The sequence below is a fragment of the Opisthorchis viverrini genome, assembly GCF_000715545.1.
Source record: "Opisthorchis viverrini unplaced genomic scaffold opera_v5_284, whole genome shotgun sequence".
Lineage (NCBI taxonomy): Eukaryota > Metazoa > Platyhelminthes > Trematoda > Opisthorchiida > Opisthorchiidae > Opisthorchis > Opisthorchis viverrini.
In genome coordinates, this window is record NW_008751943.1 from 139304 (window position 1) to 160082 (window position 20779).

Genomic DNA, 20779 nt, shown 5'->3' on the forward strand with positions numbered 1-20779 from the left:
CAGCTGAATCTCTCGTTTGTGATGTTCTCAGGAGTAGTAGTACATTACAGTGGTAGTACAACAGTAGTACATTACAAAGATATACATGTATCGCGATATCTCAAATATAGTAGCGACTGAAACATGAGGCGGCCTGGTGCAGTACATTCAGTTGCTTGAGAACATCATAAACGAGAGATTCACCTGGGTTTCAGGTGAGTCTCTCGAAAGAACCAAATTAGTTTGCAGATGAGTGTATATTCGCGAATTTCGTGCAATTTGGTTTCAAGTATAACATAAGGTTGACGGAAACCCGGGGACTGCGCCTACCTGATGAGCCCCAAGAAGGGCGAAACCGGTCGTGGGCTGTCGACGGATTTTCAGCAACTTTATGAGTAGTACATTACAAAGGTATACATGTTGCTGAAAACTCTTCGACAGTTAGTTTTCTGTCTTATGCGGTTTGAAGCTCATTAGGATGACATGTTCCTCGAGTTTCCATAAATATCATTTTCTATTTAAACAGGTAAAGCGATTATATATCAAAAAAATACACTTTGACGTTCTGAACATCCTGTGGAGTGATTTTTACCGGATCCAGTTGAAGAATAGCACAGGAGGAAAATTCAGCTGGAATTCACTTCAACTTTGCATTACCCCACTAAATCTATTTGCAGCTGAGCTTACTTCGTACCTGATTTAACGCGATGATCACTGAATACCTAGACACAACTTTACATCAAAGTAGTTATTTACTAGAAGCAAGGTAGTTTCTCAACCCCAGGTGATTAACCAATCACGTAAACCGCCTTTGAAAGGTCTAATCATTAATCGTTTGAGGTAACAAACATCTTGAGCTCAGTTAGTTCGGTGCTATGGGGACTTAAACTAACCAAAAAAAATGGGGTTCTTCCGCAGAATGTAAAATACTTTCGCAATTGTTTTGAAACACGAACTGTGAATTCTAGTAAGCTTATTCATCGTCAGAATCGATGCAGGAAAGCCAGCGTAGCTTTTTCGATTGCTTCATCTTAGGAAATACCTTATGAGGATTTTCTGTCTGATTTGGAGTAAATGTCTAAAATGAAATAAAACACAAGTGAACCAGGTAAAATATTTACTACACAGTGTAAACGGTGCAAACTTATTTTGATGGACCGCAGTTTCCTCAATGCCTTTTTATTACCGGGATCTCCGGTCTGGATAGCCGATTGATAGCCCGGTGCGCTTGGTCAAACCAGAAAAAATCAATGAACGTGCGAACTGGCCGATCTGTTGATCACTGTCGCATACAAGCGGGTCAAAAAAGCGATACTAAGAATACAACTCATCTGTCAAGGGCGAGTGAGGNTGGAATTTGTCTTAACGAAAAACGGTTATTCCATTGGTTGTTATGTAGTCCCGTTACGTTCGGAGCTGGTTCGCCCAACACCCATGGAGCTTCGCTCTACTCAGTACTCTACTCTACTCACTCTACTCCGTACCCCAGGGAGCTGCATGACATGCATTTACTTGAATTTCTTGAAAACGATCAGCCTTAGTCTACTTCTCCGTGATCCGTTTTTTGAGGCGGATGACTGTGAGCTCACACTGCGCTTTGAGTGCCATCAGTATTTAACCAAATAGATGGGCGGTTTTGCGGTCCACTTTGGTGATCTTGAAAACAAATACAACAAAAGCGACTCACCTCCCTTATATTTTGAACAAAGTTCATTCTAATCAGAGAAGGTGTACCATTTCACTCCACGAAACCACTCTCAACGCAGTAGTTTGCCGAAGATCCTATGGGAGAAAACCCATATTTTATACAGAAATGTTGCTCGAAAATTTCTCTGGTACATTACAGGCTTGGCAAACTGTAGACAGCATTTATTTGGAGAGATCATTTCTGTGCATCGAACCCGGGGATTCATCCGCCATTACAGTTCTATGTTTCAACAGTATATCGGTTCTCTGTCGAACTAATCACCGTTTTCGATGGAGCAATCAGAAAAGCACGTGTTTATGTACTTTCTTCTGTGCCCTTGGTCCCCCCGTTAGGATCTGTAGATTCCTATCACACTCCTCAATAAACTATCATGAAAGCAAACAAACTAATTGGTAGATGAGTCGCGTATGGTCATCGGCGTGCACTTTCGGCCCCTGGAAATGAAGCAATGACACTCAAGCTAGGACTGGGAGTACAGGTGTAAAAGTGAAGGTTGGACGTGATTGGGGAACAATCGTGATTAAACACATTCATATATAATCCGAAAATAAGAATATTGCCTTGGAAGAATTAAAAGCCTTGAAAGACTACATGAGCCCCCTATGGTAATCTATTGGGCTGCCGAATGTCCAACTCATATAATATGGACGAAGCTCCATGCAATCATCATCAAGATATAAAAATAGTTCGTGTCTATTGAACGAAAAAGTCTAAATTGAAAACGAACCTGCGACATTCAAATAATCCGACATTTGTGGTGCATTTTGTGTGCTACAAAGACTGTTGATCAAGTCTACCATTGCTGTGGCGTTTGGACATGTATCTGTAGACTTTTTCTGACCTGAATTTTGCATTAAAATATGCCCTTCGTTCGTCTGATCATCAAGTCCTTACAAGACGCATTGTCCAGGCAGAACATGGGAACTGAATCACACTGATTTACGAGTTTTGAGTTTCACACGCAATGCCCACGTCTGTCCGCCCACACTGCACTGCGTTTTCCTCTTTCTGTCTGAATGTTAAAGTGCGCCACCCTAAAAAAACACCGTCGGTTCTACAAAGGCTATTTGAAATTTTAAAGAAGCGGGAGGGGGACAATGTTTTATTGACCTCTGTACCCGCATCCACGGTAGTCATTGTCATTTGTCGCGGAAACTTTACTCAACGTAGCATGTCAAAACGCGAGACATTTTGATGGAATTTATCGGATGACCTCCGCTAATCCACCGAAAAAGGCAGATGGAGTGGACATCGTCTCCCTTCATATTATAATTAAACATTCTCCCGAAATTAATAAACGCACACACACACTGTGGGTACACAAACATGGTTTTTGATGTTCTCCCCTATTTGTGACACATATGTTAAGGCATGGTTTACTGGTTCAATTTTGTGGGATGCCCCTCAAGGGTGGAGCCATTATTCAAAAGTTTTGCGGGGAAAAGAACCCAAAAGGTTGTTAGAATGCCATTCGGCGTGGATTCTGATGCATCACCCAAGCTAACAGAACGTTATTTGCACCTAAGCCGACAAAGTAGCACCAGTAGTTGGAAAAATACAGATTGTTGTAGTCCGTCGAAGCTTCACTGTGCCATCATAGATGAAACTTGGCACATTTTCCCTATTTTGTTTTTTTTTCTGGTAGTCAGAAACTGTTGGGAAAGGAACTAAGTGGACGGCGCGCTGTTTTAAGTACGAATCTTTAGTACAATGGATCACGGTGCTGGAACAAAGTCGAGCTAACTGCTTGGACAAGACTGTTATAGTGAGTGACGAGCTGGTGGAATCAACTCAAAACCGAGCCGACTTCTCACAACCATTTCGATGACAGCATCCATGAGGAATCAACTCAAAACCGAGCCGACTTCTCGCAACCATTTCGATGACAGCATCCATGGCACTATCAGGAAGGTGAGATTCCTGAAAGTAACCTCAAAACACCCGAAACCTACTGCTCCATCAAAATCTCAACAGGAAAGCCGGCAAGCATCCAGGCCAGTCAATCATTCAATCAATTCAACAAAAGCTGATGAGTGTTCTTGCACGCCACAGAAGCACGACCGAATGTGATCTGCGTTCAGGCATTTCATAGAGGCACGATCGATGTTGATGGGTGTTCAGACAGCCTGGATCAATGTCAGAAAGCGTGGGGCGGTTGTAACTTTTGCTCTCGCACTCGCTTGTTCGGAGTATAGCTGTTGTGTTCCCTTCTGTGAGTCTTTTTTCCCCGGCACTAGGCACTGGAGCGGGTTAGCAGCAGATACCACAGATTGACGAGTCAGAAGATGTAACAGACACCAACTCCTGAAAATAAAACTGCGGTGCCCCGCGATTGGCCCATTCTTCCACGGGAGTGCAGCATAATCAGGACTGCAGACTTGTTTTACATGTCTCAGAAACATATGCTCTGGCACAGGGGTATTTTCCCTAAACACGGGGTAGGTAGTCTGGCATCGCTGCAGAGTTTGTTAGCAGTTAACTTGGAACCTAAGGACAACCTTAGAAGGTATACTTTAATTCTGAACAAATTATCACGTGGCTAGTTTAACCTTGCAACAGCTGGTAAGTACTTATACGTCACCGTCGTCTTGACTGATGTGTAGAAACTGCCAAATTAATCCTACTTTTGTATCTTGCATCTTATCGTCCGAGATGCACGTTGGTATCTCATGTCTCCATTTCAAAAATCCAAAATTCCTAACGTTGAATATCCAAATTAACTCAGTTTTGAAAATTGCGCCTTTTATCCGGACTAAAATTACACCCGTAGCTACTCTGTCAGTTGGTGTTTTGTGCATCGCTAAGTGGTGTGAAAAAAAATACTTTCAGGGTGAATGACAGCTTTATTTCACTAGAACGACGGAGATTTAGAGCTACCACCCCCGCCCCTCCACGAACACACATGCAGTTAGTGCTGGTACCTCTTGTCAATCGGCTGTCGTAGCTTATTAGCCTCAATTGTATTCGAAGCCTGTAAGCAGAGCGAGCGGTTGGAGTTGGTTGACAACCTCCTCTGTGTCCTGCTGGTTTTCCGTTGCTGCACACATGGGCGCATCCAGACCGGAAACATTGTGTTGCAACCCTTGGGGGGAAAATAGTGTATTCACATTTTTGCTTCGGTTTTCCACCGAGGTAAAGAGACACACGATTAGAGAGCGTGTCCGCACCCGTGTTCTATCGCGACTGTGCAAGATTGCAGGATGCTGATATTCGGACGAAACTGAGGTCGGGTGACAGACGTCTGGTCGCTAAGCTACGTAGCACGTGGAGCGAAAATACACACAATGAAACTGTGGCAACATGTGGACTACGTCATGGGCCCTTTCATCAGCCGCGACTATCAGTCCAGACTGGTCGATGTCAGACCGCACTGGAGCGTGAATTCTTATTTGAACGCAGTCAGCTTCAGTAACAAGCTGAGATGGAACGATCATAAGGATGCAGGTGGAACATACAAAAGTAAATGCATTTGTATTGATTGAACACAGATCACAAACAGATATTTGCAAGAATTGCTGTGAAATATCTTCTGGAATTGGCTCAGACCCACGAAACACCCCTCGACATCTGTGGCCCCATTCTAAAACTTGGTGAGCTAAAAGCAAAAATCTTATATGCAATCAAGCAACATTTACTTGGGGGTTGCAACAAAAATTTCCTGGACCCGGGAAGATAATTAGTAGTATGCTACCAATAATTTGGACTTAGTAGTCAGGAAAATTGGGAAGCAAAGTAGTAACGGCGAACCGGCAGTTTGACGTTTGCCGCACACATGTGGCCATGTGCAGTTTTGGCTCTTTGTCACTCGTAGATTTCTAGTAGTCGATCATTTCGATTCATTATCCATTGGTAAATCAGTCAGGGACATTCGCGGCTTTTTAATACACTACGCCCACAGTTTCTACAAAAATACTGACCTTGAGATGGCAGTTTATATCAGGTTTAAGAGGAAGTTTTCAGAAGACACTTTTCACGACGTTTGTCCCAACTTGTTAGGGCAAAAAAAGGCAGGCAAAAGGCAGTTTTTTCCAGATAAGCTTTGCTCGGCTGACGTGACTTTTGCACTGGTTTATTGGTTCCTTATAGGCATCGGGTGATATGTTTCTCTGGTTGATCAAGTTTGCTGGCGAATGAAACACAAAAGATGATGAATAGAAAGTAGATGGTTCTGCTGTAACACCCTTTCAGTGTCTAGCTGCCACGCCACCTGAAAGAAGCACGAGAGCTGAAAGACTGCTAGAGAGAAGCTGTCGGAATTCAGAGGCGTTGTCCGAACCACGGAGATTCCGATCGATAAGTTCGCATTTTATCCACTGAATTTGAGCTCGAAATTTGACAAGGTAATGAGTGACACAAAACATCTGAAGTCAGTATGATACCTTGGAACGGCAAACGTGTCTAGACTTTCCGATACCAGCAAATTGCTGCTCCATTTTTTTATTTTCTCCAGTTCAACGTCTTCTGAAGCTCGCTCTACACAACGGGTCGTGGTAGCACCTCCAATTGATGTTCCTGAAACAATCCCTGAATATGGACTTACAAACCGCTTTGTGGTTTTCAGCTGACGTGCTGGTGTAACGGTGATCCTACTGATGGGGAAGCATGCGAATAGGTGTTTTCCCGGTAAATTCGCTTTGTGTCTCTTGAAAAGGGAGATCTATATTGCGGAATTTGTGGAGTCGCTTTGTAGCATTTGCTTGGACTTGAGCAACGGTCGATGAATATCCAGGAAAGTTCAGGAAGACGCGTTCAAGAGAAGATGGAGGTTCAGTTTTTGTAAACAAGATGCACATGAGAGTTTTGTTGCCCTGTCCAATAGTCTGTAACTGGTCAGTTGGAATTTTCTAATAGATAACTCCGCACCGAAGGCCTTCTTCCTTTCACTGGTAGTTGTGAAGTTGGGTTAGCGGTGCCTAGAATACGAAATATCCATTGTCGGCGACGGGTGAAACCAAAATCGAAGGGATAAATATCCGACAGTATTCAGGAACATCACGTACAAACGTGATTAGGACACAGAGGGTTTCAGGAAAATTTTGAGAGCCACACTACGGATGTGGCTGACTTTTAAGTGTTCCATCATTGACCTGTTATTGACCGATGGCCAACTTTATTCACTGTCCTATGTAGAGTTATTACTTTCCAGAATTCGGTTAGGACATTTACACCAGAATTAGAGCGACTAACGCCTTAGTTTCTCATATGTTTCTATCTTGATTTACACTATTAATTTACACAGAAAAAACTGAACTTGGCCGTCAAATTTCAGACTGCTAGTTTGGGGCGAGCTCCGGTAAGCTGCGGTTCGGTGGATTTCACTGTAACTTGATTTGTTAAAGGTGTAGAAAACCAGTACAGTTGAACGAAGTTTGTCAATAGAAAACAACGGTTGTGAGCATTCACTGAACTTGACCACTTCCTTCAAAGTTCCATTCGTCCAGCGGCCTGGGATTCAACTTCCGACAAATTGATTCATTTGCATATTTATTCACGCGAGACTCAGCTGAATCTTTCTTCAACTGAACACGCTGCACAAAGGCCGTCTACTCGATGAGCCCAAGAAGGACAAAACCGGTTCTGAGCTGTCGAAGAGTTTTTCAGCAAACTTGTGAACAGTTTCCTTTATAGTAGTCAAATTCCTTTGTCCTACCTCACCTTGCAGCAAGGACCACGATGATCAGTATGGAGTCAATAGTACAGACAGTACAGTAGACAAAATTCGGTTTTGCTCTGATGACATGTGAAAATGTGCAGTGATCCAGTAATGCAAATTCACATGCCCAGTTGCAAAGGTCGCATGGAAACTGCTCGCTGTTGTCGTGTCTGAGTGAACAGGTTATGTCAACAGGTACACCCAAGATATGACAAAATATTCGTAATTATGGATCAAACTGACAAACGTTCAGCATGGCTTGACAATACGGTCGATTATGTGACCATGATCTGACCACAAGACATGTGGTAATTAGAGAAAAAATACGCTTGGACATCCTCATGAGATTCTGACTGCGTCCCATTTGTATGACGGACGTAGACACACAGATGTCAGTGACGCCACAGTGATTGGACTTCTTTTTCTAATTGGTTTTGAATACATCTTTAAGAACTTATTAAGTGGCCATTGTCAAGAAGGATGGTTAACAGCAGTCCAACTTCTTGCTGCAGTGGATCCTTCGTCCACATTCCTCCGCCGAGAAGACATGAAAATATCTCTTACGTTGATAAGAACGAACCCATAGAAACTATTGTACCATCCTTCAAAATTTGATTTCTCGCAGATACTACGTCTCAAGGTACCGTCTTCGTCATGGGACAGCGGTGCATTGCACCTGGTTTAGACATAGGATCAGTCTGTGAACCACACACCCAAGGCTTAATTGGTGCACTAAGGGCAGTATCTGTCAACTTTTCCACAAAATATACTCAGTAGAAGTGAGCCCAATAATAACTCCATGAGAGTCCCACTGACCTGGCGACAAAAAACCTCTTAACGTGTGAAGTTCACACTTCTAATCGAGCGCACAAACAATTCTCAAACGCACAAACAATTCTTCAGAAGCATTTACTGAAAGTCTTGTGGAACGCTGCTTGTTTGAGTAGCACCACGACTGAGAAGATGGCCGCAGACGTTTCAGGAGGCGTCATCACCAGAACATTTCATCCCTGTCTAACCGTGAGCCTGTTCGCAGTATCGAAACCATCTTGTCTATATGGTAAGTATGCTCCGCAAAAATGATCACAGAACGCTTATACAGTTTAAAGATAGACCCCAGCGTTGTAAAAGTAGCGCTCTTCAGTTAGCACAGGCTGATAACAACGATTTACGAGGTTTAGACGTAAGGTTGCTGAAAACCTGATGAGTAGTGCGTTAACCCCATACAATGTATTGCGATACTGGCGTATCGCACAAACTGTAAAGTGAAACGACCTGGTGCAGCACATTCACTTCAAGAAGAACATCATAAGCGATGGATTCACTTGAGTATTTCATGAAAACCAAAGTGTTATGCAAATGAGTGGATTTCGCTACTTTAGGAGGTTTATTTTCAGAAATCACCCATTCGCAAATCAATTTGGTTTTCACGAGGGACTCAACTGAATCTCTCGTTTATGATATTCTACAACTAAATGTGCTGCACACAGGCTGCCTCATGTTCTACATAAGGTTAACGGAAACTCGGGGACTGTGCCTACCTGATGAGCCCCAACAATGGCGAAACCGGTCGCGGGCTATCGAAGAGTTTTCAGCAAACTTGTGCGTAGTTTCCTTTATCAAAAGTTTTATTTCCAAATTTTCAAAGGTAGCTTTCGAATACACACTAAATACATTCGTCTGTGTCAAACTCAAACTGTCTCAAATAAAGCTAGCTGTTTTTCCGGCAGGAGTCACACCAAATAATTACTCAAGCCTAGTGGTGTCCAAAACAAGAGCAGAAAAATTACGGGTCGGCTGTAAATTTTACCGGTTGTTTCTTACCCAGTTTTTACAAGGGAAATGGCATTTCTTGTTTCTTTTCGTGTAGCACGCCTTTCTCCTCGGTCAGTGTGTGGCGTCCATGTGGTAGGTTGTCTGGCATTGTTCGGGCCGGCTGGTGGAGTAAAATTCATACCTGGTCCAGAGCATGTCGGTGAGGGGTTTTGAAAGGCTTTATTCGTCAGCGTAAGCCATTCTGCGGTCACCGGGTATCTGTCCGTACGGACGGATCGTTATTTCAGCTGTTCTGGCGTTTCACGGAAAATTTTGATTGAATTTCAGTGGGTGTACTGATGAGTTAGTGAACCGATTCCTTTCTTCAACTTTCTGTTTTAAATCTATCTTTCAAACTACTCCAGGATTTAGGAGAGCCTACGTTTTACAGCTGGCGCCTTTCTTTTAGCGCTCTGAGGGATCTGTAATTAGTTTGAAATAATTGATTTCCCTTTTAAAACGGGCTTTTTACTGTTTCTCTGTTTATTTGTTCATTGTGACAACCACATATGGATTAATGGCGATTAAGGTGTTTTATTGATTTCTCATTGCCTTGTGGATTCTGCTACAAGCAGTTTGGTTTGTCTCCAAGACACTCACGTATGGGTCATGTGAAGCGATCAGTTTGCTTAGTTTGCAGTCCTAAAATGATAGCAAAGAGGCAGACGAGTGCTACTCAAGCATCACAGATTCTCTTGGTAAGGTGAGCTACCTACGTAATTCAAATCACACGGTGCTGGATAAATGTGACCCCATGCATGAACAATCGTCAAACGGTTATATTCCCTACAATACTAAATCCAGTTACGGACATTTCCCAGTCATCAAACTCTTGTTCAAGCGCCGTAGCAAGAGAACAAGCACAATTTATCTCTTTCATCTTCCACTTTTCTTTTTCGCTGTTCCTTGTGCCAGATTACATATCCATAAAATTTCTCTCTCGCTCGCTCTTGTTTAGGAAACGCATTGATTGGAAGCGGCGTACATAGTCCACGAAATCATCACCAAATGACTTGGGTTTACGTTCCAAGGAGGAGCTAGCTAGCTAGCCCGGAACGATGATGTATTGTCATTGGGGTTTCAAACAGCACCGTTTGTCAGTTTCATTCGCGGAGTTGCTTGCCAGTAAGCGACGGCGCACATACGGAAAACAAACCGGCAAAATTACAACAACGCATACGTCATTTGACATTTGTCAGTCGTTCGGGGACGTGATTTGTCGGGTCGAGCGTGTCTGTCTGTCTGTTCGAAGAAGCTCCAATTCTTTTCTTTTTCTACCCAGATATATAGGTAACTCAACAAGTCACCTCGTTTTCTTTAAACGAGACTTTGTGTTGCCGCATCGCATCTCACCTCCCCGTGGCGTAAGACGGGTGGAGTGGGAGTGGGAATCGCCAAAGGCTGGATGTAGCTAAACAACCGGCATCTGACAGCAGTTGCCTGAACTACCAACCCATTCCAGTTGAACTGTAGTTAGATGAATGCGACAGTTGGGCAAGGATTTTACAAGTCCGGCGCCAAGCCCCAGTGATTGTCACCCAGGAAATCGGCAATTGTGGACAAAAGGAAGTCGCATCTCTGGTGCGCTGGCACTGCTACGCATACACACATACACACACACAAACACACGAACGTAAACGAACTCGTTCATCGTCACTCACACATCTAGCTGTAACCAGTTAGGGGTGTCGTTCTTCCTCTTGGTGCAACCCCGAACCAACCTTGACACAAATATGCATACAGCATAATCACCGAGTTTCCGGCAATGATAAACTTCTCTCGGGAGCAAAAACAACATAAAACGAGAAATAATAGCCAGAATGATGGCACCAAACGAGGGATAGAGAAAAGCAGAACTGTGCACAAACTGAGTCGGTTTGACTCCGAACGCGGTAGCCGAGCGACAGATAATTACTGTTGTAGCAAACTGCGGTTTTCTGGGTGTGGTACCGCGGTGTAAAAAATCGGTCGATTTTGAACAATACTCAAGGGGCAGTAGAACAATGGGGATGAGAGATAGCGAAACTAGACAGAAGAATAACGATTCGGACAAAAATAGTTCGATGATGCTCATCGGACGGTAGTACCTAGCTTGTGAAGTCTTCATCAGTTGGTTTCTTTTCAACAAAAAACCGCTTCGAGAGATCGTGGATATCTGCAGCAGTTCCTGTTACATTATCAAGCTTGATTTTTTGCATGTGCACCGTTGCGTCAGCATTTGATTGGCATGCGAACAAAACGGTACAGTCTGACCCCGATCACTAAAAATGAACTTGTGTTCTCATGAGAACACACTGACTCGATAGCAAACATTTACTGCTTGCAACAATATCATCCTGTTGAGTGTATTGATCGACTGAGAAGAGTGTTATCTGAAAAGGTGAGCGCAAAATCTCATGATGATAACATGTTGTCAATATCAACTGACCAGGTTTGTGGCATCAATAATGATGACTTTCACCTGTGAAAAAATAATCGTTCAGCTGTAACGAGGGCTGAGATACGACCAGGTTGTCCGAACCTAGACAAGCGCAGTCGAGATGTCGAGGTTGGGTTCCAACCACGGACCTTGCGGTTAGCAAGGTCCGCTGAGCTACCTCGAGGTCAAATTTTTACATAAGACTCATGCTAAAAATCAGTCACATTAAGTAGTATACGAGTGTTGTGCTGAACTTTTGAAAATACAAACTTTCACTTATCGTTTATTCATCATTAGTGGTGGAGATTTCCGGACACGTGAGAAGCCAACCCGATGGTCGCTGGTTCGAGTCCATCATCCACAGGCGTGTCTTCCTGTTCATTCCACAAACGTACATGGACCCCCTGATTTCCAGAAGGATAAAGACCAGCTCTTCTGGAGTCTGTCAACACACTCAGTAGGTGAATTCTAGGAATGAACAAAATCTGTTGGCCATCTATCTCCATTCTGCATAAAATCCGTTCAAACTGTTCCCAAATTGTTGTCAACAAAGAGGTCGAGATAGCTGCCGGCCAGAGCATGCCAGTTCCGGCTAAAATACACATTGTAGATGAATTCACGTCCAAATCACTCTCGTTTGCACAGTCATCCTCCTAACCTAATTATTCTGGCATGGACTTACCAAAATAATCACGACAGGACAGGAGGATGGTTGTTCAATTCGGAGTTATGTCGACTGATATTTCCCCCTCAAGGTATTCCATCTTCGTAACTACCGCTTACTTCGTGTTACGGACATTCGTTTTCGTTTCACATTGTGACGATTGCTGATTAGTCTATGGCAGTCGGTTATACTGTACTCCGAGTATGTCCGGTTAACACTAAGATCCATTTACTTCACCGAACGATCAAGCTGAAATGCCCAAATAGACTACCAGTGATGTATACTTAGATATTTGCTATACCTGATCTCACTATAGGTGAGTTGACGTCCCACCAGGTAGTCTGTGGTTTGCCTATGGATCGTACGCAGGATCTCCAAAGGGCTGACCTATTCTGAAGTCCGAAAATCCTACATTCCTGTTTACAACAGAACTGTCGTTACTCGAAGGGTATCCTTTATCGGCTTGTAATTTGTAGCTTCTTCTAAAGCAGTTAGATCTTGTTCAGAATACTTAGCTTGGTTTACTGGCGTGTCCTTATTGCTCGTTGGTTAGTTTGTTAGACAATTTTATTACTTTGGCTGTTCGATTGTTTACGGTTTTCTTCTACGAAAGTTCTGTCCTGAACGCAGATGTTCCAACTCGTTTGATTTACACCGCAAATGTGCATTTCTCAGTTTGAAAGGACACATTTGGTATCAGCTGACTTGCAGATACACCGGATCTCTCACAGTGTCTAAACGAAAACAATACTTTTGACGAAGCTGATGAGATATGTGGAGAACACTAATCGACAGATTTGTTGACATAAAGTTCACTTCCCGTTCGACGTTAATGACGTGTTGGTTGTGGTCTCCAGTACATTCTTCGTCTACAAACGGTGCGCAGGCCGAAAATTTTATCAGGTAGACAATCAGTGAACTGATGTGTCTCAACCGCTTGTGGGTTCAGTGCTTACTGACCTAGAGCCCAAATGAAGGCGAGGGAAATCTAATGCGAATTATGGATTTGTAGGTTGACATACTACTTGGGGAGATTACAGCGTACCAATCATTCATCCTCATTGTCCAGGAGGCACAAAATGGCACCAAAGTTGTTAAACATGGTACCTAAACTCAAGGTTGATTTGAGTGACCTGTAAATAGTTAATCTTTGTGCTCAACAAATGGGTTCAAACACTTGAAGGACGTTTTCTGATAAACTTAGAATATATGCGGCGTTTCTCGTCGACATAATAGAGCATCATTCATGAGAGAAACTACTTACAAGGTTGCTGAAAACTCTTCGAAAAATTTTCAGCAACCTTGTGAGTAGTTTGCTTTATGAAAATGTACCGCAATATCTCGAATATCATGCTAACTGAATCATGAAGCGGCCTGTGTGCAGCACTCTCAGTTGTAGAATATCATAAACGATTCATTTGAGTCTCTCGTGAAAACCCAATTGATTTGCAAATGAGTGTATTTCTCGAAAACAGTCCAATGTGGGTTCAAGTAGAACACAAGGTTGATGGAAACTCGGGGACTGCGCCTGCTTGATGAGTCCCAAGAAGGGCGAAACCAGTCGTGGACTGTCGAAGAGTTTTCAGCAACCTTGTGAGTAGTTTCCTTTGTGAAAAAAGAGAATCATTCCGTTTTTCAGGACGAATCGTACCGTCCACAAAAAATTGCATTAAAGTGATAAACCGTTGTTTTCATCTTGCTTTCGATGCCAGTTGGTTCACAAATGAGGCTAGCTCTCGCTCCTTCCATTCGCAAAAATACAGTATAAACCTCATAGAACCTCAAAGAGAATCGGGCTTCGCGGACGAAGGAGCATTCCATTCATGACTTTCATAGACAAAAAATGTATGAATTTAGAAAACAACGAGGTAGTTTGTCAGGTAACCCTATCCAGCACACCCTTGTAGGTTTAAGATCATTGTGCTCGGGTCGAGATCACTGAAGACTCGTACTGAATGGGCAAAGGTTCAGGCCAGATCACTGCCATACATTTGAGGTTTTCAAAAACTGAGGACTCTGCCTTTTCAACCAGTTTCTTAGAGGGTAAAACGTACGTTTTGAAAGAAGACAGAAAATGAAATGCGAATGCTCCGAAAAATGGCAAATTCAGTAGAATAAAAAGGGCGAAGACTGAGTTTACAGATCGTGTCAGGTTTTTTCTACTGAGCGTTCATTCGAAAACCATACTGACGCCAGTATACGTATACCTATTGTCAGATGAAACGAGTTACTGAGTAAAGTGTCAAGGGATTGGCTGGGTTGAACGGGTCAAAAGTGACCTCAACAATGCGCAGTGTGTGGGCGGTTTTGTCGAAGCTTTGGCTCCCTTGTTACAAGTGTGTTCATAAAAGCAGTATGCGATACAACCCGGGTAGTCATCCTCGGTAGAGATGACCAAGATGGTCTTAACAGATGCCCGTTACTATGTTTGGTTCAAACAAGGTTCAGGAAACTCAGTGTGGAATGGTAACTGGTTTTGTAGAAAGTGACTAGTCCAGGCGTTAGAATTCCCCCGTGAAACTGGATGATCGGTGTTTGATCGGAGGTTTTTGAATACTCGTCGACAACCTACGACGGGTTTCACCCTCGTTGGGGCTCAGCAGGTAGGTGCATGTCCTCGAGTTTCAGTCAAACTGGAAACAGTTGGCGAACTAGACTGATCTGCAAAGCAAGTCGGTGTTAATAGGAGACTCAGAGGAGTTCCGCTGAGTCTTCTGTTTACCATGTTATTCATTCGAATGTGCTGCCTAAAGGCCGCCTCTTATACGGTGATATTCGAGAAATCACAACACATTTTGTTGGAGGATGATATTTTCCATGAAATCCTCAGCAGCCCGTGATCACTTTCATCCTTTTTGCGATTTATTAGGTAGTCATAGTCACCAGAAGTTCATCAACCAAAAATCCTACCGGTAGTGGGCTGCGGAAGAGTTTCGAAAAATGCCCACACTTGTCAAATCATAGGCACAAAACTGCACTTGAGATAAAGAATCATCATTCTGCATTCTGCATTGAAATTTACAGCTGACCCGCAGCTGTGGGGGGAAGAAAACTATACTGAAGGGTGAAAATGAGTGGACATCTCCAAGGAAAACACCCAAGTGCGAGTTGTCATGACCTTCCAAAACTACTGAGGTAAACCCGTTTGATTATCATTTTGGAGCACGGCTCTCTGTCGGCGGGATCAACCCAGTGTTCTTTGGGAACCTCACCTGCATAAACGACAGATAGTCTGACTAAGAGATAACAGATCAGTTGCGTGCCATTTTCTGTAAAGCTCCAGCCACATGCCTAGGGAATCACAGCGCCCGGTAAGAAGTGAAGATCCCACAACATTCAGCGCAATTTTCTGTAAAGCTCCAGCCACATGCGAGGGGAATCACAGCGCCACAACACTCAACTTGATTGTAGTAGCTTTCAGTTCCGTTTGCTACGTCACGGCCTGTTAGCCGCGAATCTTCTACCAAGAACGAATTGGAGTGGCCTCCGTGGCCAGAGACGTTGGCTGTGCACATGTAGTACACGCCACGACCACCTCAAAACTGACGAAACGTATCTGCTCTTGCAGCGGATCTGACTCGTTACCTGGTACTCATGCACTACGTACATGCTGCAGCCAACTTAACAAATACTATACTACTGATGCATTATTCAGCGAACACTTGAGAATGTTTCGGGTGTTCAGATCGGAGGGGCCGCCTTTCACAACCATAAACCCGCCCGGTTTCCTCGGACATGCGCCTCGCGTGATGAGCTCAGACTGAAGATCGTGGCAATGAACAGGGCTTATATCCCTATGGTTGAAGCAGTCTCTTCTGGTGCATTTTTTTGAATGAGGACTAGTTCATCCCAATTTGTCGGAAGGCATTATTGTGTCCAAATTAAATTAAATAATCTGGTCAAAACCAAACAAAGAGGCTCATCTCCGTACTCGTACAGCACTGATGGAAGCCCACCTGGCTCAACGGCCCAAAAGTGTATTAGTATTTCGGAACCTGAAGGTGGATTTATACTCAGACCCAAACCCAGACCCAGCAGACCACTGCTCGAGTTCAAAAAGTATAAGTATGGGATCATGGGAATAACTAAAATTTTGCTCAACCTACTCAGCCCAGCAGTATGACACTGGTTCTTGTTCTATATCAAATTTCTAAATTACACTTGCTGACCTTACCAACAGCCGGTTTGGTTCCCGTTCCGTCTATTAGGCAAGGAATTTTCCGGATATTTCCAGCTGCACTAGATCTTCCATTTTCAAGGCCATCTGATTGCATCAGCATTATTTATCCGCACGCAGACCATGTTCGGACGAACATCCAGCAGCCATTCCAGCTGAATTGTGCTCACCACTCGAAGTCATGTGGTTTAACCCTGGACGTTCATCTCAGGGCCAATATCCTGCTAAGGCAGCACGTGCGGTAGATCCAAGGTTAACTGCCCATTTGGGGCTTGCTGTCACATGACGTCGGTTCTCTCTCAGCCCAACCGCATCGCAGCCTGGACAACATGAATCTTATTCAGTGCGCCTGCCTTGCAAACATCTGGCTTTGTGACGCCAGGTGGGTGGTACGAGGTTTTGATATTGTGGCAGAGAGAAGCTAGGACAGTTATGTTACTATTACGGCCGGGTAGGTCCGCACAACTTGGGATGGAACCATGCGAACTTCATCGGATCGCGATGTCCAGAAGTTGACGCTGTTCTGATGGGGACCGTTAAAAAACAGCATCTTGTCTTCAACTTCCTGATGATGATTGAAAAATTAACCAACTGTTTTTGTAACAAAGACGGACAGTTGAAATTTCAGGTTTACACTTTTGTAGAGTTTGACTGTGGAAGTGTCTGTGCAGGTTGCTACAATAGGTATCTGATGCCTACATCATCCCACTACTCATAAGTAGCAACTTGGTAAAGTTGCCATTCTCAATGCTCACAGCAGTAACAACTCTGGAATGAGTAGGGATGGACGGAAATATGAGAAATCGCACAAAAAATCATCGTTTCAGTGAAAGAAACGCCGACTAAGAGGATATCGGAAGAGCATCTTTTCACATTGCTACTTTATGAATAACTTGTGACTTTTAAGGACCCCTTCCGCGAGTTCAGGAGAGAGCACAAGCCATTTAGCTGGGCAGCTTGCGGTATCATTCGTAACCCATGAGTACACCAGGTGTATGAGTGTCTGATAAGCCCTTCAAATGCGGGAGGTAACATCCACCTGATTGGGGCTTATTGAAATCACCAGATGAAATAAAACACCTAACTAAACGAGTGTGTGAGTGACTGATGATTGGTTGTTTCTTCGGTGCTAGGTTGTCGGTAGTAAACTTGAAGTGTCTGATAAGATGTTATTAAATTGCGCGCCATTTTTGCTACTGCTAATCTAAACACCGGAAATTCGTCCAGCAATACTGTCGTGAGATGTCCATTCGTTCTAGGATCCTCTTATGCGATGAGGGCGCTTTCTGAGATCAGTTAAGTTAACCTAAAACCAACCTCCGTTTACGAAGAAATGTTGAATCGGACTAAACGAGTTGGTTGAAAGAAGCGCAAAATTCCTTTTCTATAGCTTCATAGTTGTTGGTATTCGCGGAGTAAAGACTGCTGAGGCCAAGTACCATGCTTAGTTGGGTCGGGCAGAAAACCGGACCCTGTTCTGACAGTTTCTATAGACTATCAACAAACTGTCAACAGACTGACAGTCGCAGTAACGTCACCTGAATTCCCATCTACTGCGAGATTCAAGTCAATATGAGAATTGCAAAGGCCAGCCAAGCTTTTTGTTACGACACTAAAGCTTAGGGAACCTCCTGAAAATAGTATCGTTCAGGATGCATTCCTCGAGGAATTCACTGGGGTCACTTGGACCAGCTCTTGGAGATTCCTGAAAACTATGTTATATATTACATGATTACTCGTGAAAAAACATTCGTACGGACTATCAAGAAAGAACCGGCAGCTCAGGGGATGGAACATGATTAGGGTTACATGATTAAGGTTACTGAACCACAGGGGACACACCTGAGACGCTGCAGCGGCTGCGTTGTCTTGGCAGAAGCTAAGTTGCATACAGCTTGTGAGAACTACGTTCTAAGCAAAAGCATTCGACTCATTCTACATAAGTGGAGGGCTAAGAACACATCGGACACCAGCTTACAATAAGATAAAGTTCGGCAAACTGCTGAGGATATTCTAGAACAGCAAGCTACTCACACTATTGATCAGCTTAAGGCTTTATATCAGGACTCCCTGGGTTCGATGAGGTGTGTGAAACACCTTTACAGTGCTTTTCATCTTTTCCGCATTGGTTAGTTTCACTCGAACGACAAGTTTTCATTGAATGATGAATAAGTGAGTACAAACGAGGAAGAAGGTTGAACAGGGAAGCAACTAACAACTGTGTAAGTGACCTGTCCGGCTAGGATTAATTTTCATCCTCTTGACTATACAGCAGTCCGTAATTTACAAAAAACTAAGGCGAATCCTCTGAAAATAGCGTAAGATTATGCTGTGTCACAGGGCATAGAAGATTGTGAAAACCGCGACAGAAACTCCCCCCCCCCCGAGTTTCACATTACCTGTCGTAAGATTCATAACAATTGCAGCAAGGTGGAATCCCTTTTCCTAGCGGATTCGGGACCTGGTTAGCCCAAGTCCGGTACTACGGAATGAGGTATCTTAGACCATTTTCGCTAGAATCTTAACTGAACTGGAAAAGCCCAGAAGCAAATCTTGCAACTGTTTTGTATCCCACCAACTAGAAGATCTGCAGCGAAGTTTGTTCCCACAGAGTTCCCACACCGTTTGGTGGGTATATCATTCTCTACTTCTGTTAACCATCTCGAATATTCTGGAAAAATTCTTGTGCTGATATGACAAGGGGTTTTAAAACGTCTAGAAAGTTTTTTTTTACAAGGTTTACAATGATAAACGTGTGCAAATGTCGGAATGGAAAACGGGGGAACATTTTCGAGAACACGTGTGTAACATTTCCGTACGGTAAATTATTCCATTAGGGTATTTTGACGCTATTTTAGGGCTGTGTGTGCATTGTTTTGTTTGGCTGGTAATGGGAAATCGGAAGAAATGGGAAATGGGTCAAACAACACAAGAAACTAGTCATTCGAATTCCGGTAAATTTGGATTTTACTGGTGCTTGATAGAGGACCTTCCCCATAAACTGTTTGTGTTTTCTGTTAGGGTAGCTTTTAATAGCGAGTTATTCCTGGAAAACTGTACTACTCAGTAGACCACATTTAGGGAGAACATACTACTGATAATTGGATTTTGACAGGCGACACTTCGCTGCCAGGTTCCCAAGTATCAAGTTGGGAGGGGTCGTCATCCATCATTCATTCAGTGAAGTTTAATAGATCTACGTACATCTGTTGCAAACCTTGTTATTCAAACTAAATAACGACCGGTTTTGAATACAAATGAGATTAGTGAAGGTGTCCATAGATTTAAACAATCAACGGCCAATTGTACAGGTCATCCACGAAGAATGCTAGTTCTTTGTAATGTACTACTCATAAGGTTGATGAAAATCCGTCGACAACTCACGACCGGATTCGCCATTTTGGGGGCTCCTCAGGTAGGCGCAGGCCCCGGGTTTCCGTCAACCTTATGTTCTATTTGAAACCAAATTGCACGAAAGTATCTGCAAACTACTTTGTTTTTTTCGAGAGACTCACCTAGAACCCAGCTGAAAATCCGTCGACAGCTCACGAACGGAAATCACAATAACTATGGGTTAGGTTGACTCTACACCTTCGGGACACCCTAAGTCACCACCCCAATAGCTTCCCTTTGCTATTATTTTCGTAACTGACTTGTGATATGGTAAACCACGAATCTATGAAGCATTGTGTTGTGTGCCAGACCCCCTGGACTTCGGAATAAATGTTAGCTTCCTTTGCATTTTCTCGAACGTCCTGTATTACACAATCGTTCTAATTGTAACGTTCCCGATTAATTAGTTTGTTAGCCAGTTGATTAATTGATGCTCCATAAAAAATTGCAAAAGTATTACCTACAATCAGGTCACTAACTAACTAACTAACTAACTAACTAACTAACTAACTAACTAACTAACTAACTAACTAACTAACTAACTAACTAACTAACTAACTAACTAACTAACTAACTAACTAACTAACTAACTAACTAACTAACTAACTAACTAACTAACTAACTAACTAACTAACTAACTAACTAACTAACTAACAACTAACCTAACTAACTAACTAACTAACTAACTAACTAACTAACTAACTAACTAACTAACTAACTAACTAACTAACTAACTAACTAATAACTAACTAACTAACTAACTAACTAACTAACTAGCTTGTATTCACGGGCTTGGCAAGAAACGAAAATTCGTCAGTGTAAGAATCATCTGATCGAAGGAAGTGAATTCCCAAGGTCGTATGAGGTCTCGTGGACAAACGAAACATTCTGAGACTGTTTCAAAATCACTGGGGGGATAAAACTGCAAGAAGTAAGGTGCATGTTGCCCAAGAATGACAAAATTCTACATT

At 43.1% G+C, this 20779-nt stretch overlaps 1 protein-coding gene across 1 annotated transcript; it reads right to left on the reverse strand.

Moving 5' to 3' along the window:
* Positions 1-8843: 8843 nt before the first annotated feature.
* T265_09552 (hypothetical protein) lies at positions 8844-13590 on the reverse strand (the record flags this gene model as incomplete). The annotated part of the gene is made up of 3 exons (XM_009175657.1): positions 8844-9020; positions 9756-9797; positions 13540-13590. The coding sequence occupies 3 exons, from the start codon at positions 13588-13590 to the stop codon at positions 8844-8846; spliced, it is 270 nt and encodes an 89-aa protein (XP_009173921.1).
* Between the last annotated feature and the right edge of the window lie 7189 nt (positions 13591-20779).